Source organism: Acomys russatus, chromosome 31 (genome assembly GCF_903995435.1).
Source record: "Acomys russatus chromosome 31, mAcoRus1.1, whole genome shotgun sequence".
In the NCBI taxonomy this organism is placed as follows: Eukaryota; Metazoa; Chordata; class Mammalia; order Rodentia; family Muridae; genus Acomys; species Acomys russatus.
Window position 1 is genome coordinate 32,998,571 of NC_067167.1, and position 17,519 is coordinate 33,016,089.

The 17,519-nt window shown below is 38.8% G+C and overlaps 1 protein-coding gene across 18 annotated transcripts in view; it reads left to right on the forward strand.

Annotated features, from left to right (window-relative positions):
* Window positions 1-17,519, forward strand: part of Kcnc2 (potassium voltage-gated channel subfamily C member 2) — a 173,985-nt gene that overhangs the window by 155,359 nt on the left and 1,107 nt on the right. For 6 of the 18 annotated variants that reach the window (XM_051172830.1, XM_051172829.1, XM_051172828.1 and 3 more), the window contains exons 3-5: window positions 8,245-9,172; window positions 11,827-11,991; window positions 16,407-17,132. In XM_051172830.1, coding sequence (XP_051028787.1) covers window positions 8,245-9,172; window positions 11,827-11,991; window positions 16,407-16,543 — 1,230 coding nt within the window. In that variant the 3' untranslated portion in view covers window positions 16,544-17,132. Of the gene's footprint in view, window positions 1-8,244; window positions 9,173-9,558; window positions 9,663-11,826; window positions 11,992-16,406; window positions 17,133-17,252; window positions 17,489-17,519 lie in introns of those variants that run through there. The other 12 variants (XM_051172834.1, XM_051172837.1, XM_051172835.1 and 9 more) reach the window with 12 other exon arrangements.

Genomic DNA, 17,519 nt, shown 5'->3' on the forward strand with positions numbered 1-17,519 from the left:
TGGCTGGCAGGAAGTCCAGCCCTATTCTTTTCTCTGCTCAGCGATTGGCTGTAAGCTGCATTATTGGCACACCAGGGGACAATTGGGGAGCAGAGTTCATACAACATTGAGACAGGAGATTCTCAGAACAAGGTTTGCAGCTGCATGGGGTGGTGGTGCAGAAATCAGCCTTTGAACTGCCCAGTAACCTTGATCCTACAAAGGAGAAAATGATGAAAATAAGAAAATTCTTTTCAATAATCTCTTTCCAAATGTGTTTATACATATTTAGATATTTGGATGTTCGTATTGATGTAAATTTATGAAATTCCCCGACTTGGAGGTCTTGCTCACGATGGAGCTTATACAACAAGAAGTACTTTGCACTTTCTATGGCTGACAACAGACACCGGACTTCAGGAAGAAATATCTGTATCCATTATACTCTCAATTCAAGTTTTAAAAGGAGTATTTCCGTTCTGACAACTTCCTGGAATTATGTACCAGTTCTCTTAATTCGGTTCCCATGGCACACCTTGTCTCATAGCTTTCTAACACTTTAATTATTTAACTTGCTTAATTTTATTTTTATTCAATGCCTTGGGGGTCTGCGGTATCATCATAATGGAAAAGCAAAAGAAACAGCAACATGATGCCTCTTGATTCCCACCCCACGCCAGGCACATTATATTGATAGGGTGGGAGGATGTTACTGGTGACAACATTTGAAAAAATGGACCTGTTTGATTAGATTAGATTCTGTTGTAAATTTGACAATTTCCTTCAATTATTCCATTATTTAATTTCTGTTAATTCTCAAAAATTAACATTTTACTTTCTAAAGATATATCATATACCTTTTTTTTCTCATTTATTTATTCTTTCACTAAGTCTTTCACCCTAATTTTCATCTCTACTGACCACCTAGGTACCAATCAATGATGGTTCAGGAGGAGGAGGAGAAGATTTAAAAAATGGATACGACATAAATCCAGCTTATAATGACAACCCAGCTTAGTGAAGGAGAAAAACAAATTATCTCCCACATTTCTTTCCTTTTAATTTTTTTGTTAATATCCACTCTAACTTCCCATTTGACCATTTCATCTGTATTCGGTGAGCCAGCGAAGAAAATAGTTTTTGTACCCAAAGAGCTTAGAGCGAAGTTCACAGAAATCACGTCAAGTCGTTACTAATGCATTCAGTGTTTGCCTCTGGGTGATTCCAATCTTCAAAGCTCCTAGCATTGCTCATTCGTTTGATATGTAAACTAAATTCCTAATAAACTAAGCTTTTCTTCATCCCACATGAGACAGTATACTCATTCAAAGTCTCCAAAGATTTTCACTGATGTCAAACTTCTGATGACTTTTCACCCTTAGTACTCTCCCCTGTGTTTGAACCTCTCTAGGTATCTTGTCTTATATCGGGTCTGCCCCCTCCCCTTTTGTCTCCACATGGCCTGATGCCTTTGTGATTTGAATCAACATTAACAGGCTTTGCCTAGTGGTAAGCAGAGGAAGGGTTATCTTAATCTTTGATACTGTCATTGCCTGTCTAGAGTTATGCTGGTGCGCCTGGGCAGGTATTTGCTTGATTCACATTATCAGTTCCTGTTCCTCCTTAGAAAATTTACTTCCCCCCCTTTTTTTTTAAACTTTAATTTCTACTTAAATTCTCTACCCTCAAGCAGGCAGGAGGCAATCTCCAGCTCCTGCCATGTCATAAGGCACATTTCTTTGTGATGCCTGAAGTTTTTAACTTTTAAATATTCTTTAAAAAATTGTTTACCCTTCTGATTTATATAAACATAAACAATTATCTACTTAAGAAATAGATGCCTTTTTCTTTAAGTGTTAAATACTACTTTATTTATTATTTTTTAATTGAACATAGATTCTTTCATACAATACATTCCAACCACAGTTTCCTCTACCTCCACTCTTTCTAGCTTCTCCCACTTCCTCTCTCCCCCAGACTCACTCCTCCATTTCCTCTTCAGAAAAGAGCAAGCCTCCAAGAAATGAAAGTCAAACAAGACAAACAAGGTATGATGAGACGAGGCAATGGCCCTTATATTGAAGTGAACAAGATGATAAAAATAGGAGGAAAAGAATCCTAAGAGCAGGTGAAAAACACCTACTCCCACTGTTAGGACTGCCACAAAAACACCAAGCTAACAACCATAACATATATGCAGAGGATATGGTGCAGACGCCTGCAGGCTCCATGCTTGCTTCTTCAGTCTCTGTAAGTCTATATGGGCCCTGCTTAGCCGGTTTGGTGGACCATATTCTCCTGCCATCCCTCATCCCCTCTGACTCCTACAGTCTTTTCTCCCTCATGACTTAGGGGGTTTCCTGATCTCTGAGGAAAGGGACCCATTGGAGACCTCCAATTTAGACTCTCTCTCTGCATAATGACTGGCTGTTGGTCTCTGCACCTATAAGGACTCGAAGTGGCACTGTACCTAGGCGTGTAGCAGAATATCATTAGGAATCATTGTTTTACAATGTTCGTAATACCACCCTCCATCAGGTTTATAAAGTACCTAAAAGTGAAAGCTACACATAGCTATGATAAAGCAATAAAAAAAAAAAAAAAAAACCGTGGTAGAAGATACAAAATCATACTGTGGTTCAATTGTTGGGTACTAGGCCAAAGACTCAATTCTGAGGACCCCAATGGAAGCACCCTCATAAAAGTCACATGGAAAGAGAGTTGGTGAAAACCAGGATGGGTACTCTAAACAGAATGGCAATTTAGGGGAGATGAGGGAAAAGTCCTGTGTTGGTATTAATGAGCTTTAAATGTATATGTCAAAAGGACTATTATCCAAAGGGGGAGGGGGTCAAGAAGTATATGTATCCAACCAATCTTGGTCAAACTGTCATCTGGATGATCGGTATCACATCAGGATTTGTCATGTGGATCTTATCAGAAGAGAAAGTTGATAGAGCTTGGGTAGTAATTTCCACTCACCACAAGATTTTTATAGGCAGGTTCTGCTGTTCCTGGAATCTGCTGTTCCTGGACTGCCAGGGAAAGTGACTCATATGGAAGAGACCATTGTGCTACGATGCAGAGACACCAAACTTTCATTTTGTTCTCAGTTATTTATTGGGCATCTGCAGATGTCCAATGAAGATTGACTGCTTTTTTTTTTTTTTTTTGGCGTAAACAGCTTCTAACTTTTTATTATAGTTCTTTAATTTAAAAATAATTTACATTTATTTTATGTGTGTGGGTGTCTTGGGAGCATATATGCCTGTGTACCTCTTGCCTGTCTGTACTTCTTCCCCAAAGAATCCTGAAGAAGGTTGTTAGGTTCCTTATGAGGAGATTGTGAACTGACACACAGGTGCTGGGCCTTGAACCAATGTCTTCTAGAAGAGCACCCAGTTCTCTCAACTGCTGATCCATCTCTCTAGTTCTCTTGCTTCACGTCTTAAAATAAGGGTGACACATGCAGCAAATGGTCTCTAAAGCTTTATGTTTTAAACATTTTTTTTTTGCATTTATAGGTTTGTTTATTTACAACTATTTTTTTTTTTAAAGAAACCAAAATTACATCAAAGTAGACATAAACAGCCAGGCATGCTTCAATAGAGCTGGCAAATGTTTATTAGGAAGCCTCTAGGAAGTTTTATCTCAGAGTATGAATGAATGCCTATATTTGAAAACTCTTCCAACTCAGTAGATAATTTGTTTTACACATTTTCTGAAAACACAAGAAATTGGCTTTCAATTTTAAATGCATATTAGCTATCAAGGAAGCTTGTTAAACATAGATCTTTTCTCTCCCTTCATAAGAAAAGCTGATATCTCTTGTTAGTGGGAGTAAGGAATTCATACCTTTGAACACTTTTCATTGATATCTTGTTGAAAGGACCTTTGCTCCACCCTCTCCTAAGAATAGGATAGATAACTTAAATTGTTTTCAAATACAACTGCTTCAGTGTGCAAAAACACTGGATTCTAGACAAGCATTTTAGGATAATAATGGTATTTTAGAAAGTTTATTAAAATATGTCCATTTGGTGACCCTGTATATGCTTTAAATAAAAAGTAAAATCAGTTTAGTGTGCGTTATCTATTTCCACATTGCCTCAAGTTACTATGGTAGCTTCATACAAGTGGAGCATATGGAACAACAAATCCAAGTAGCATGGTCAGTGATTAAATTACTCTAAAGCCATGGTTATCAACTTATGGGTCACGACCCTCTTGAGGGTGTTTTTTCCATTGTTTTCACAGGGGTCTCCAATGACTACAACAAAACACAGATATTGTCCTTGGCTGGTGCCATAGTTTGAACAGGACCCCTGGGCCCAAATCTGCCTATCATAATGTTCTTCTTGGCTGTAAACTTCAAACCTCTATCCAGATCTAGCTAACGGACAGGACATTCTCCACAGTTGAGTGGAGAGTGGTGTCTGACTTTCACACGTACTCTGGTGCCTTATATTTGACCACGTCCCCTGGATGGGGAGACCTGGTGGCACTCAGAGGAAGGATAGCAGGCTACCAAGAAGAGACGTGATACCCTATGAGCATATACAGGGGGAGGTAATCCCCCTCAGGAACAGTCATAGGGGAGGAGAGTAAGGGGAAAACGGGAGGGAGGGAGGAATGGGAGGATACAAGGGAGGGGATAACCATTGAGATGTAATATGAATAAATTAATAAAAAAGAAAACACAGATATTTACATTATAATTCATAACAATAGCTCAATTAAAGTTATGAGTCAGCAACAAAAATAGTTTTATGGCTACTGCTCTCCACAACATGAGGGACTGTAGTAATACAGGTTGCAGCATTGGGGCAATTGAGAACCACTGCTCTAAAGTCACCTTGTAGCCTTATTTTAAAACTCAAGTAATATTTCTGCTTAATAACGTTTCCTCAGAGAAATGGATTAATCTCTACCAAGGCAGAGTTTGCTTGTTACATGGGGTTTATAAGTCACAGTTTGTGCACTATAGGCAGATCTGGAAAACCTGCAGCTTCACTTTAGAAAGGAAAACAAAACAAAACAAAACAAAAAAACAATTTAAACAACTGGCTGGAGATGTAGCTCAGTAGTTAGAATTCCTCCCTATCATTCCTAAAGCCTGGAGTTTGATCTCTACTACTGCAAAAAGCAAGCCTGGTGGTTCAAGCCTGTAATCCCAGCACTTGGGGGATGGAGGCTGGAGAACCTGGGGTTCACAGTCATCCTTAACCAAAAAGAGAACTGAAGGCCAGCCCGAGCCGTATGCTAGCCTTTCTCACAACAAACACCCATAGAATGATATTTTAAAGCTTCTTAATATATGATTTAAAAACTCTTCTCTTTCTGTGCAGTTGACTTCTGCTCACAGCTCATTTTGGTCTGTGGACGAAAGTCTCATGACCCTTTATCCCAAATACAGCCCGCAATTTTTTTTTCCTTTCAAGACCTCATATACTTTTACTTTACTGGAGTTGTTACAACTACAATTATAGGTAATTTGTGTGATTAATGAAGTTTATGTCTGCACCCTCAGTACCCTGTGAATTCCCCGATGCATTATCTTTCATTAACCGCTATTAAATTAAAAGCTTGACCTGAGGCCAGGCAAAAGGAAAGCATCTAAATGCTGTATGCTGCATGCATGATGTCTGATAGAGAAATGTCCAAGTATAAAGGATCCATTTTGTTTTTACAATGGGCATTACAGAACCGTATTTTTCTTTGGATGTGGCAGGTGCACTAGGACTGTCTGAAAGATGCAACTGTTAGGCTGTCTCATGTGCCGGTGCCATCCTAGACTTCAGAGTTAACTGAAACCATTACGAGCAGAACATCAGACTATAGCTTAACTGCTAGAGCATCGGCTTTGCATGTCTCACCTGATCTGAAATGCTGGAGACAGACTAGCCTCATGGGGAGTGTGGGTGGGCAGAAGGGCAGGGCCTTATGCACAAAGCTCTAATGACAAAGGGGTTTAAACTTAATCAGACACAAACACGACTTTCAAACCTAGAGGTAAAATAAAGATGCGGTTCCGAATCAATTAGCTATCGCAAGTAGCTACAACGCGCCATCTTCCAGTGTATGTAAAGGCGTCGTGATACCAAGTAGCCACAACGTGCCATCTTCCAGTGTATGTAAAGGCGTCGTGATACCAAGTAACCACAACGCGCCATCTTCCAGTGTATGTAAAGGCGTCGTGATACCAAGTGTTTTGGCAACTGACTGAACAGAGCTGTGTGTTCATTTCTCCATTAAATGGGAAAAGCAGAATGGAGACAGTGTCTCAGATGCTCCTGGAGAACCTTGCAGTTGAGCTATAATGCCAAAGCCAAGGGTGCTTGCAAGGTGTGCATGGTGACGCTTGTATGATGCTATACGATGGATGTGTTGACACTACTTAGGTAAGTCCTTAATTTGGGGTGGTTCTCTAAGGCAGTCCTAATTAGTCATCTTGTGATGTCCTCCCAGGCTTATTGAACTAAAAAGAGGAGCCTGTTTCCCTGAGACATGGCTCAGACCTTCTCAGTGGCAACCATGCTTGAGGAGCACATGCCAGGGCACAGGTTGGATATTGAAAATGGCCCTGTTATTTCCAACTAAGGGACCCATACTTGACTACAGTGGATTTCTCCTCATGAGTCCATTGTTTAATCTATGGAAGGAACAGCCTGCTCACTCTGCAAGGCTGGCGCCTCAGTCACTCTGCAATGCCTCACGTGAGCGACAGCAGTGCCCTTCCTTCAAACACCTGCATTTGGAATATTCAGATCTGTGGTATTAAGAAGTGTGCGACCCCAGTCTAAGGGAAGGGGTTCCAACAATCTGTAGTCTTCATTTTGGAGTTTGATAAGTTAAGGGGGTGGAGGCAGTGACAGTGACTGAAGTCATCAGATTATTGTCTGAACCTATCAACTGACTTAGAACAAAGGAATACGGATGCTCTCTGCCTGAGGCCTGACTGGCATTCTTGAATTGTAAAATGGAGATAGGATTAGTGTTGTAATGCAGGTTGATGTGACTAATTCAATAGTGTGTGATGGGTGGATCGGGGCCCAGGGGGGTCTGCTCAAACTATTGCACTAATCAAGGACAATACAAATAGTAAACATCGAACCCCTACTCTGATCTACCCAATGGACAGGACATTCCCCACAGTTATGTGGAGAGTGGGACTGACTTGACATGAGCTCTGGTGCTCCATATTTGACCACCTCTCCTTGGTGGGGAGGCCTGGTGGCATCAAAGGTGGCTTATTCTTATAAGCAGGATACCAAGATGAGACTTGATAGCCTATGACCATATAGTGGGAGAGGAGGTCCCCCTGGGTCACAGACCTAGGGTGAAAGCAGGAGGGAGGGAGGAACGGGAGGATACAAGTGATGGGATAACAATTGAGTTGTAATCTGAATAAATTAATAAAATGAAAATAAAAAATTAAAAAAAATAGTGTGTGGTTCTAGCCAGAACTTAATGACTAGGAATTCTTAGAATTTACCTGTATTTGTAGGTATGTAAATTTTCATATATATTGACTAAAAAAATGGAATCATTAATTTTGAAAAGAAAATAGCTTTATAACTTATTACTCCAGCCTCTTCAAGTTCTTATTTTTTTTATCATAGGAAGATAACCATATTTTAATTTTCTCCCTAACTTAGTCTCTCTCCTTTAATTTTTGTTCCTTGAGTCACCCCCCCTCCCTCCAAGATTTGTTTTACTGTGCAGTCTCTGCCTTCAGGTGCCACTGAATGCTGCAAGTACTCTGTTCATGTTCATATCCCATGACAACCCAGAGCACGTTATTGATAAGAGAAATGGCCAGTTACACCTGCGTGGCTCCTTCCAGTGTAATCTACCTTATATGAACAGTTATAAACTTTGTTTAAAAAATTTTCCAGATCATAAGCAATTGTCAAAATTGGAGCTACTGTCAACATTTTGTTGTTTCCTTTTCAGGCTGTGGCCATTAAAGAAATTGTTCTGCAATAACTTTTACGGTCTCTTTGTAGTCTCTCCCTCCTCACACAAGGCAAAGCAGAGCTTTGTACATGTGTGAGCAAAGACCAGTGTTTTTGAGAACCTTGCAGGTCTTAGCCTGGCGAGCTTGGCCAGCGCGTCTCTCCGTGTATGTGACAATCATCTGAAGGGAAATCCTCCAATATCCTGTTGCTCCTTTTGGTTGCCAGCGATCGGTGTCTTTCAGCGTCAGCTATAAGTTTGTGATGGTTCAGGTCACTCTGTATTTCTGTTTCTTTCTCTCTGCAGTTTATTGCTTTTGCTTCTTTATTCTTCATCTTGGTCTCCATCACAACCTTTTGCCTGGAGACACACGAAGCTTTCAATATTGTTAAAAACAAGACCGAGCCAGTCATCAACGGCACAGGCGCTGTTCTCCAGTACGAAATTGAAACGGATCCTGCGTTGACGTACGTAGAAGGAGTGTGTGTGGTGTGGTTTACTTTTGAATTTTTAGTCCGTATTGTTTTTTCACCCAATAAACTTGAATTCATCAAAAACCTCTTGAACATCATTGACTTTGTGGCCATCCTCCCCTTCTACTTAGAGGTGGGACTCAGCGGGCTGTCTTCCAAAGCAGCCAAGGATGTGCTCGGCTTTCTCAGGGTGGTTAGGTTTGTGAGGATCCTGAGAATCTTTAAGCTCACTCGCCATTTTGTAGGTCTGAGGGTGCTCGGACACACTCTTCGCGCGAGTACCAATGAGTTTTTGCTCCTGATCATTTTCCTGGCTCTGGGAGTTTTGATATTTGCTACGATGATCTACTACGCCGAGCGGGTCGGAGCTCAGCCAAACGACCCTTCCGCCAGCGAGCACACACAGTTCAAAAACATCCCCATTGGTTTCTGGTGGGCTGTGGTGACCATGACTACCTTAGGGTACGGGGATATGTACCCCCAAACATGGTCAGGCATGCTGGTGGGGGCCTTGTGTGCTCTGGCCGGAGTGCTGACAATAGCTATGCCTGTGCCTGTCATTGTCAACAATTTCGGGATGTACTACTCCTTGGCAATGGCGAAGCAGAAACTTCCGAGGAAAAGGAAGAAGCACATCCCTCCCACCCCTCTGGCAAGCTCACCTACATTCTGCAAGACAGAATTAAATATGGCTTGCAACAGTACCCAGAGTGACACATGTCTGGGCAAAGAAAACCGGCTACTGGAACATAACAGATCAGGTAAGGCACGATTTCAAATGCATACCTCTAAATGCTTTATAAATCGGTATATCCTATAGGCGGAAGGTAGCTGCTCTCATTTTCTGTAAATATACATGAGTTTTCACAGTTTCATCTCCTCATTTAAAACGTGGTTTGTGTGAGCTTTGTAGGCCACAAGACTGTGTGGCCTTTCCACACAGAGATCTGCAGAGCAGGTCCCTGGGGTTTAGGAACACTGGCGGGAGTGACGTCTGCTGATGGTGCCAATATTCTCTTTTGCCCGTTTGTTGCTTCTGTGCCAATGTATCTTTGTATCTCTGCATGATGTGATGGTCTGGTCTTGACCATTCTCCATTCTCAACATGTTCACCTCCATATCATTTGGCTTGGTGTGTTTGTCTCAGTTTTACCTCTGCCACATGGTACTCTGCATCTCAACCTAATTCACAGGGAGCAGTTATTTAAGGAGAACGGATGCCTGCACATCAAAGCCCCTGACCCCAAAGAGGTGATGCGGAAGGCAGATACTTCAGCAAGAGGCTCACTATTAATAATATTCCAGAGAACTGACTACATTTTCATTGTTTGAAAATTAGATAGGGTATTGCAACCTAACATTTCACACTGTACAGACTTACATATAATGCAAAACAAAAACAAAAACAAACAACAACAACAAAAACAACACACCCGCCATTGTTCAGGGCACAGGTAACCTGCAACGGATCACCAATGACAAAATTACATTTCCTTCTGGCTATCATTTTTTATTGTCTTGTGCCTTGGTCTCTGCTCCCTTCTAGAACTGAATTTTGAATGTTTTACTGTTTGACATTTGTTGGATTCCTGCTTCCTGTGCGCTCGATGTAACCTGAAGCTGGTTGATTCTAACCTGAGAGTCAGCGTGTCCTACCCAAGGCAGAGGGACTTCTTGCTTGTCTATTATGTCCAAATCAGATATAACCTTTTAGATTAACAAAATATACATTTAAACAGCTTACTTTGAAATTTCAGGTATATATACACACATATATTAGATATATTTATCTATTTCATATGTTAAAAAAAACTGCTGATGATCTTATGTCCCATTTAGAAACAAGATCCCCCCCCTTAGCTTCTGAAAAAAATTTGTGAAGCTAAAAGACAACTCAATGAACTGTAACTAAATTATGAACTACTGTTCAAAACTTCCATCCGCAGTCCTTACAAGCATTTAGGGATTCATGTGCAAATTCCATCAAGTATATGTCTGACAATTGTTACGAATATCTATCTGAAAGCTAGGGTTGATACCCATTCCATTACTCTCAGTGTATTTATGAAGAGCCCTGAATAAAGACATGGGCAAAGAGAACACAGTCATCTCTGGCCAACACTGTAATGCCAAGCTAGTGTGTAGGCTAATGGAGATATGTAGAAAGCCCTTAGCAACCATACAGAAGTAAACTAGTAAACATGGGGATCTTGCTGTATGCATTACTCAAAACAAGTTTGAGTTTCCAAATTTAAGTGGTACTTTTTGTGCTTTGAGGTTATTTTAATTAAGAATTTTGGTGAGAAATTGAGTTTCAGAAAACTAGGAAAAGCAAGTCTCAGATGGCTCAGCAGTTAAGGGCACTGACTGCTCTTTTATTTTTATTTTTTATTATTTTTTTTAATCTTTTTTTGGTTATATATTTTTTTATTAATTTATTCATATTACATCTCAATTGTTAGCCCTTCCCCTGTTTCCTCCCATTCTTCCTTCCCTCCCATTTCTCCCCTTCTCCCCTCCCCTATGTCCGTGACCGAGGGAGACCTCCTCCCCCTATATATGCTCTCAGAATATCAAGTCTCTTCTTGGTAACTAGCTATCCTTCCTCTGAGTGCCACCAGGTCTCCCCATCCAGGGGACGTGGTCAGAAAAGGGGCACCAGAGTTCGTGTGAGAGTCAGATCTCACTCTCCACTCAACGGTGGAGAGTATCATGTTCGTCGGCTAGGTCTTGGTAGGGGTTCGAAGCTTACTGCCTATATTCTCCTTGGCTGGTGCCTTAGTTTGAGGAGGACCCCAGGATCCAGATCTGCCTGTCATAAAGTTCTTCTTGTAGGTTTCCAGGACCCTGTGGGTCCTACTATTTCCTCTTTCTTTGTCCTGAGTTCAATACCCAACAACCACATGGTGGCTCACACCCATCTATAATGTGATCATATGCCCTCTTCTGACGTGCAGGTGTGCATGCAGGCAGAGCACTGTATACATAATAATATCAAAAAAGAATTATGATACCAGTAATACCAGTACTACTTGAGAAATATTCATTAAAGATACTATACTTTTAACAATTTCCACTCATAGTAACTGAATAACATGTAACAAATTACATAGTAAATTTGTACTAATTTATTATCCCATTTATTTTGAGTTCACATTACCTGTGTAAAAGCTAATTATCTACTAGATAGATCCAAAAGTGAATCATAAGAGTTTCACAGGGAACATTTCTCCCTTTTTAAATACATTTCCATTTTAGTCCACTAATGTCTATCTTTATTGTGGTGAACGCTGTGATGTGATTATGGTGTTTTGTATACTGAGTGGCTGGACTGCAGGCCTCTGTTGTAAACTCTCTGTACTGTCTCATTCCCTCATCCATCACTGTCTGTCAATGGGCGTGGTGCTGTGACCAGTGTTATCAGGTGACGACAGTACAGGAAGTGAGCCGCCATTATCACCTCCAGAAAGGCTCCCCATCAGACGCTCTAGTACCAGAGACAAAAACAGAAGAGGAGAAACGTGTTTCCTGTTGACGACAGGTGATTACACGTGTGCTTCTGATGGAGGCGTCAGGAAAGGTAGGCATGCATTTAATCAAATCATATGGGGTGACTTAGCCATTAAATAAGAGTGATGCAAAATGCTCATTTGTCGTTTCCCAGGGAACACAGCGTGTGGTGCTCTTTGATTCTCTCTATCATGTCTTCTCTCATTATAAGCACTTTATAATATCCATCAAGATAGCCTACTTTATTGTTATATATAAAAAGCATTATCCTTTATTTTTTATACTTTTTTTTTTTACATTTTCAATTACCATCTGTCTCTGGACAGAATTTTAATAGAATATGTAAACATCAAGTCAGCCAACATAAAGCCAGTCATTAGTTATTCTATCATGACACTTTTAGCAGTCTTTAAAAGTCATCTTCACTTATCACCATAACACCCACTACATAGCTCTCTGACTGTCTTTGTTAAGTGTTGATGGCCATTAAGCAACGATAAGGCACTTCTCTTTTTCAAATGAAATAACCGTTAAGTTGCTTTCCCAAAGCCCAGCCAGTTAATACCAACAGCTTCTCTGACTGCCTCAGTGAGCAAGATCCTCGGTGGTTCCATGTGCATTTTTAAAAATTACTTGAGAGGTCACATACGTGATTAAGAATACACAATTTTTTTCTTTTAGCCCAATGAAATATTTCAAGTCCATTAATATTTTCAGTAGACACTAAACAGTATCTAACATGTAGGAGATAACAAGTATTTGTTTAAGAAATTAAAAATGGCTGGGCAAGTGTCTTTGTTAAAGAACGTGTCAGGATTGGCGAAGATCTATAATTGGATAACTATAAACAGCAACTCTCATGTTTTGTTTCACTGAATTCTATAATTGATTTCCATAGTTGTTATATAAAATATTGTTTCAAATGCTTTAGTGTTTTAAACTTAAAATGCTCGTTTTGTGATGTCTTCCTTATCTCATAACTCATACTCTGGTTCTCGTTCATTTCTTCTGAAGATTTTATTTTATTTTCTCTGTTTCAATGTCTTTGAGGCATGAAAGCAGACAGAGGAACCCTCATTTTGTTTTTATTTTTTTTGCTGAGTAATATTTCAAGTAATTCTTCATTCCAGCCTGCTCCATCATTTATGTGTGTTCCTTGAGCTAAAATGTATTTCTGTCCTCTGGGCTTCCTTACGATTCTAAATCTATACATGGGGTAGAGAGTTTAAATGTTTTGTGAGGACAGCTTAAATCTTACTGCATTTGAGCAAAATACATGAGCATATATTAAGTAGCAGTGTGGTGTAGTGTTAGGTAGTAGTGTTCAAAACACTTTTCTATGTGCATATATATTTAACTAGCTTTGTCTCTATATGTATATATGTGTACAAACATTTATTTGTATATATGACTAAACATACATTCGTTTCTCTGCATCTTCTACTAAAGTATCGTACGTAGTGCTTATACAAAAGTAATGCGTTTAAAGATCTTGATAAACATTTTCTTCCATGTCAAAAAAAATTTTTTTTTTAATTTAAACTGTTAAAAATATCTGAGAAAAGCTTTGGACATTATAAAATAGTATGTCAATATATAATTTTACTATAACATTGCAAAGCTTTATGAACAAGGCAATTAATAAGATACTTACTCTGCATGAAAAGATACATGCAGTTTTATTTCACAAATGAAAATTATATTTTAATGAAGATGTTTTTCAACAATTAGCTCATATGAGCTTTTTCTGCTTCATCTTTCCATACCACACCAACTCTTCCTTATTCTTGTTTAATTCTTTCATAGCTATATGTTCTTTCTTGGTGGGTATTGTCTCTGGATTCATTTAACCATTTTGAGTTTTGTCTTCTATTGTCACATCAACCAGAAAACAATCCATTGCCCTTCCTCTTTCCTTTATATAGGCTATAGAGTTCTTTTACTTACCCAAACACTTACTTTCTATAGGATCTATTCAGTTATTTCAAGTTAATATTCTTATTAGTTTTATTTCAAAGTACTAAACATTCTCTCATTATAAATTTAAATTATTCCTGGATTCCTATTTCTTATTTTACTAATGATTACCAAAATATTCCATAATGTATTAAAAGAATGCAAAGACTCATTTAAGGAGTAATCTTCCACCATTTAAAACTTTAACGTTTCCTTACAACTGCTTTTGAGAAGCATATTATCAAACTAGGGCCACCCTGCATACCTACATGTGTAGCAGGGTTGGCGTTGTCCCAAACAAGCACAGGTTCCCATGAACTGAACAAAATGCAAGTTCTTTATTTAGATGTTTGTTCTAAGTAGGCTTACTGTTGTTTATTTTCATGAATAACTTAGCCTTTATGTTAAATCTTCATTGATATTTTCACTCATTACCAGAATAACTTGATTAAGAAAAAAGTATCAAAATATTTACAAATAGGTAAAATTAAAATATATATAAAGAGCACATAATTTTACTAATTAACTCCTTGTTGCTAAATGAAGAGAGCTTTTTCAAATGATATTAAACTAATGATATTAAAAATAAAAAGATCTGTAAACAAAATAAGAAATATTTTCTTTAAAATCTGTGATTTAGAAGAATAATAAGCATTTAGAATAGTAATCAAGATTCAAGTATCTTTGGGTGCCTAAAATAAAATTATCTAGCAGACCATTACTTGTCTGAGAATTGCATAAGGAGTTTGGGGTATAAACTACTTTTTTGATGCATTCACACCAGCAACTAACATTCATCGATGTTTACAATCTAGTTTATATTTTTAGGTCACATAATCAACTTCAACTATATAGGAAAATAATTTTCTCTGTTATTTTCAGTTATATTTTCATTTGCTTGACAGAAGGTCAGTAAGAATGAAGTTACTATGCACATGGCTTCTATGTTAGAATAATTTATTTGCAATTAAGAATAAAAAAAGAAGGCGTCCTCCCATGACCTAGCACATCATCAAACAGCCTTGAATGAGAGCACACACTCTCTCATGTTTGATAATAAAGGAAACTAACAGAAAAGAGGCAAGCAAATGCTTATTCTACATAAAATAAGGCCACCCAAAATATTATTATAATTAGTGGATGGTGAAATGTCTATTTGCAAAACTGTTTAGAAGATAGGCTACTGGAAGTCAGTGTGTGTGCATGTGGACAAGGAGTGAGCACAACTCTTTTGTCCTGTTTCATCCAGTTTTAGCCTGTTACAAAGCTTTTATGAAGTCTGTCTTGATGCATATCTGTCTTGGCCTCTCCTATGTCAGATAAGTAGATAAATTACATCCATCCCAATAAAAAGACGTAGAGGCAGTTACAAAGGACTCTCTCTTTTTCTCTTCGTTTCACAATCAGCAAGCGCTCTAGATCCCGTGGAGACTGCTTCACAGTCTAAAGGAGACACAAGGCAAGAAGCTCACTGGAATTGTGTGCGCTTACTCAATTTTGGTTGCCCTACAGGAAGTTCGTTTCCCACCCTGTAACTGTTCCATGGAACCTACCAAAACGTTTCTGCCCAAAGCTGTGCGATAGGACTCCATTTCCATTCAAGTGTCTCGCTTCCCACTTCACGCGTCACGCTTTATGCGAGAAGCACCCTCAACTCATGCAACTGTTTCTAACATCCTACTGGAAATGCTACAACATGTGACTCCTTCCAATGGTCGCAGGATGGGGTGCTAGGTGGTTGATTAAGGAGAACAACCAAGTTAATGATCCTGAGACCCTGTTTTATTATCTAAGTACATGGCTAGCACCAACAAGAGTACAGGTTGAAAATTTTGGACTAAAATAAAATTTGCCTCAATTCCTGGAAGATGAGGGAAAGAGATGAAGTCATCTGTGTACATCAAACTGAGATTTATTTCACTGAAATTATGACTCAGTTTACATTTCATTTGCTTCCTTTTTATTTAATTTTGTTTCATTACCTAAAAGATTAGTAATGTGCTTTCCATCCTCTATCACCTTGATAATGGCATCAAATGCCATTATTATATGAATCACTCCTTTACAAACTAGTAAACCTCAAAAATACATATGTTGGAAACAAGTGTGCACTTTAAGTTAAGCATGCTTCATTAGTTAGTACTAAGATTAAGAAAGATAATAGCTCATATAGTTTTAATTTTCAGAAACACATCCTGAAATTTAAAAGTGTTGAGTCTTTAATTGTACTTATGTTTTTTTCCTATTTTTAAAAAGTTCTCCTAGTGTCTATGCCCAAAGTATATAAATACTAATTCTAATCTTGACATAAATATATTTTGGAATATTGTAGTTATAATTTGTGATAGCTGGTCTAATCTTTTCAGAATGCCAAATAAAGTGATTTATAGCCTTTAGATGTATGAATTGTTATCCTTTGCAAATGGCTTTAGCTCAAAAAGAGCACTTTGGATTACTCTGCATGGTATTGTTTGTCTCTGTCTATTTTCTGGTGAATTCAACTTATGTCTATGCATTTTTTCATAAAAGGATATGAAAAATCCCGAAGCTTAAACAACATAGCGGGCTTGGCAGGCAATGCTCTGAGACTCTCTCCAGTCACGTCCCCCTACAACTCTCCGTGTCCGCTGAGGCGTTCTCGATCTCCCATCCCATCTATCTTGTAAAATCAAACTGCATCAATCGGCTAAATTCTATCAACACAAGTACTGTTTGCCCTGTAATGGAAACAATTAAATATAGAATTTCTCCAGGCTCCATTAATAGCAGATAGGTCCTGCATGACATTACTATTTGAAGTCAGAAATGCTACTTGAGAGCTAGAACTTCTTATCCTGGCTTTAAAGATGATCTAAAGTAGAGCTACTACTTAATATGAATTGCCCCAATTTCCTTTTGCAATACAATGACCAGTAGCATCAGATATTGGCCAGTACACTAAAGCATAACCATATTTTCAGGGAGATATACTTAAATAGTGTGTTCATAACTGCCAACCACTTCACTGGACCTTCATTTCTCGTGACTCCAAACCATTCGGAAGATATCTGGGATCGTATCTAGATGGCAAACGACTTGACTCTGGTCAGCTCCTTTGCATGGACCATCTTGTCTGTGTCACCGGAATAAAATGTTGTAGAGTCCTGGGTCTGGATGGCTCAGGATTCTTGTTCTCACTTCAAACCATCCTGCCAATATGAAAGCACTGGTCGCCTGTTCTGCATGTCGAATTGTGGGGCAGGGAGGGGCATCTTTCCCCTCTTCTGTGATAGAAGCATTTACTTTAAATACCTTAATTTCTCAATTGATTTATTATTATTATTTTTTAATGCTGTACTGGTGTTCTGAATGTTTTTTGGTTGTTTGTACACACAGATAACTGCAATGAGGTTGTCATTACTGGTCACACGCAAGCCGAGGCCAGATCTCTTACTTAATGACTTGGGGAAGGCACAAAACATGAGAGAAGGTAACTGCTAGCCAGGCCTGCATTGTTTAGCCGAGAATTGCTGCTTGGTACTATAGCCATTTCCCCCTGTAAACCCTAGAATTTGTTATTATTTTCAGTGGTAGAGTGCCAAATATTACCCAAAGCTCTTGTCTTTTATTTTATTTTTTTGCCTCTTTATTTATTATTTTTGT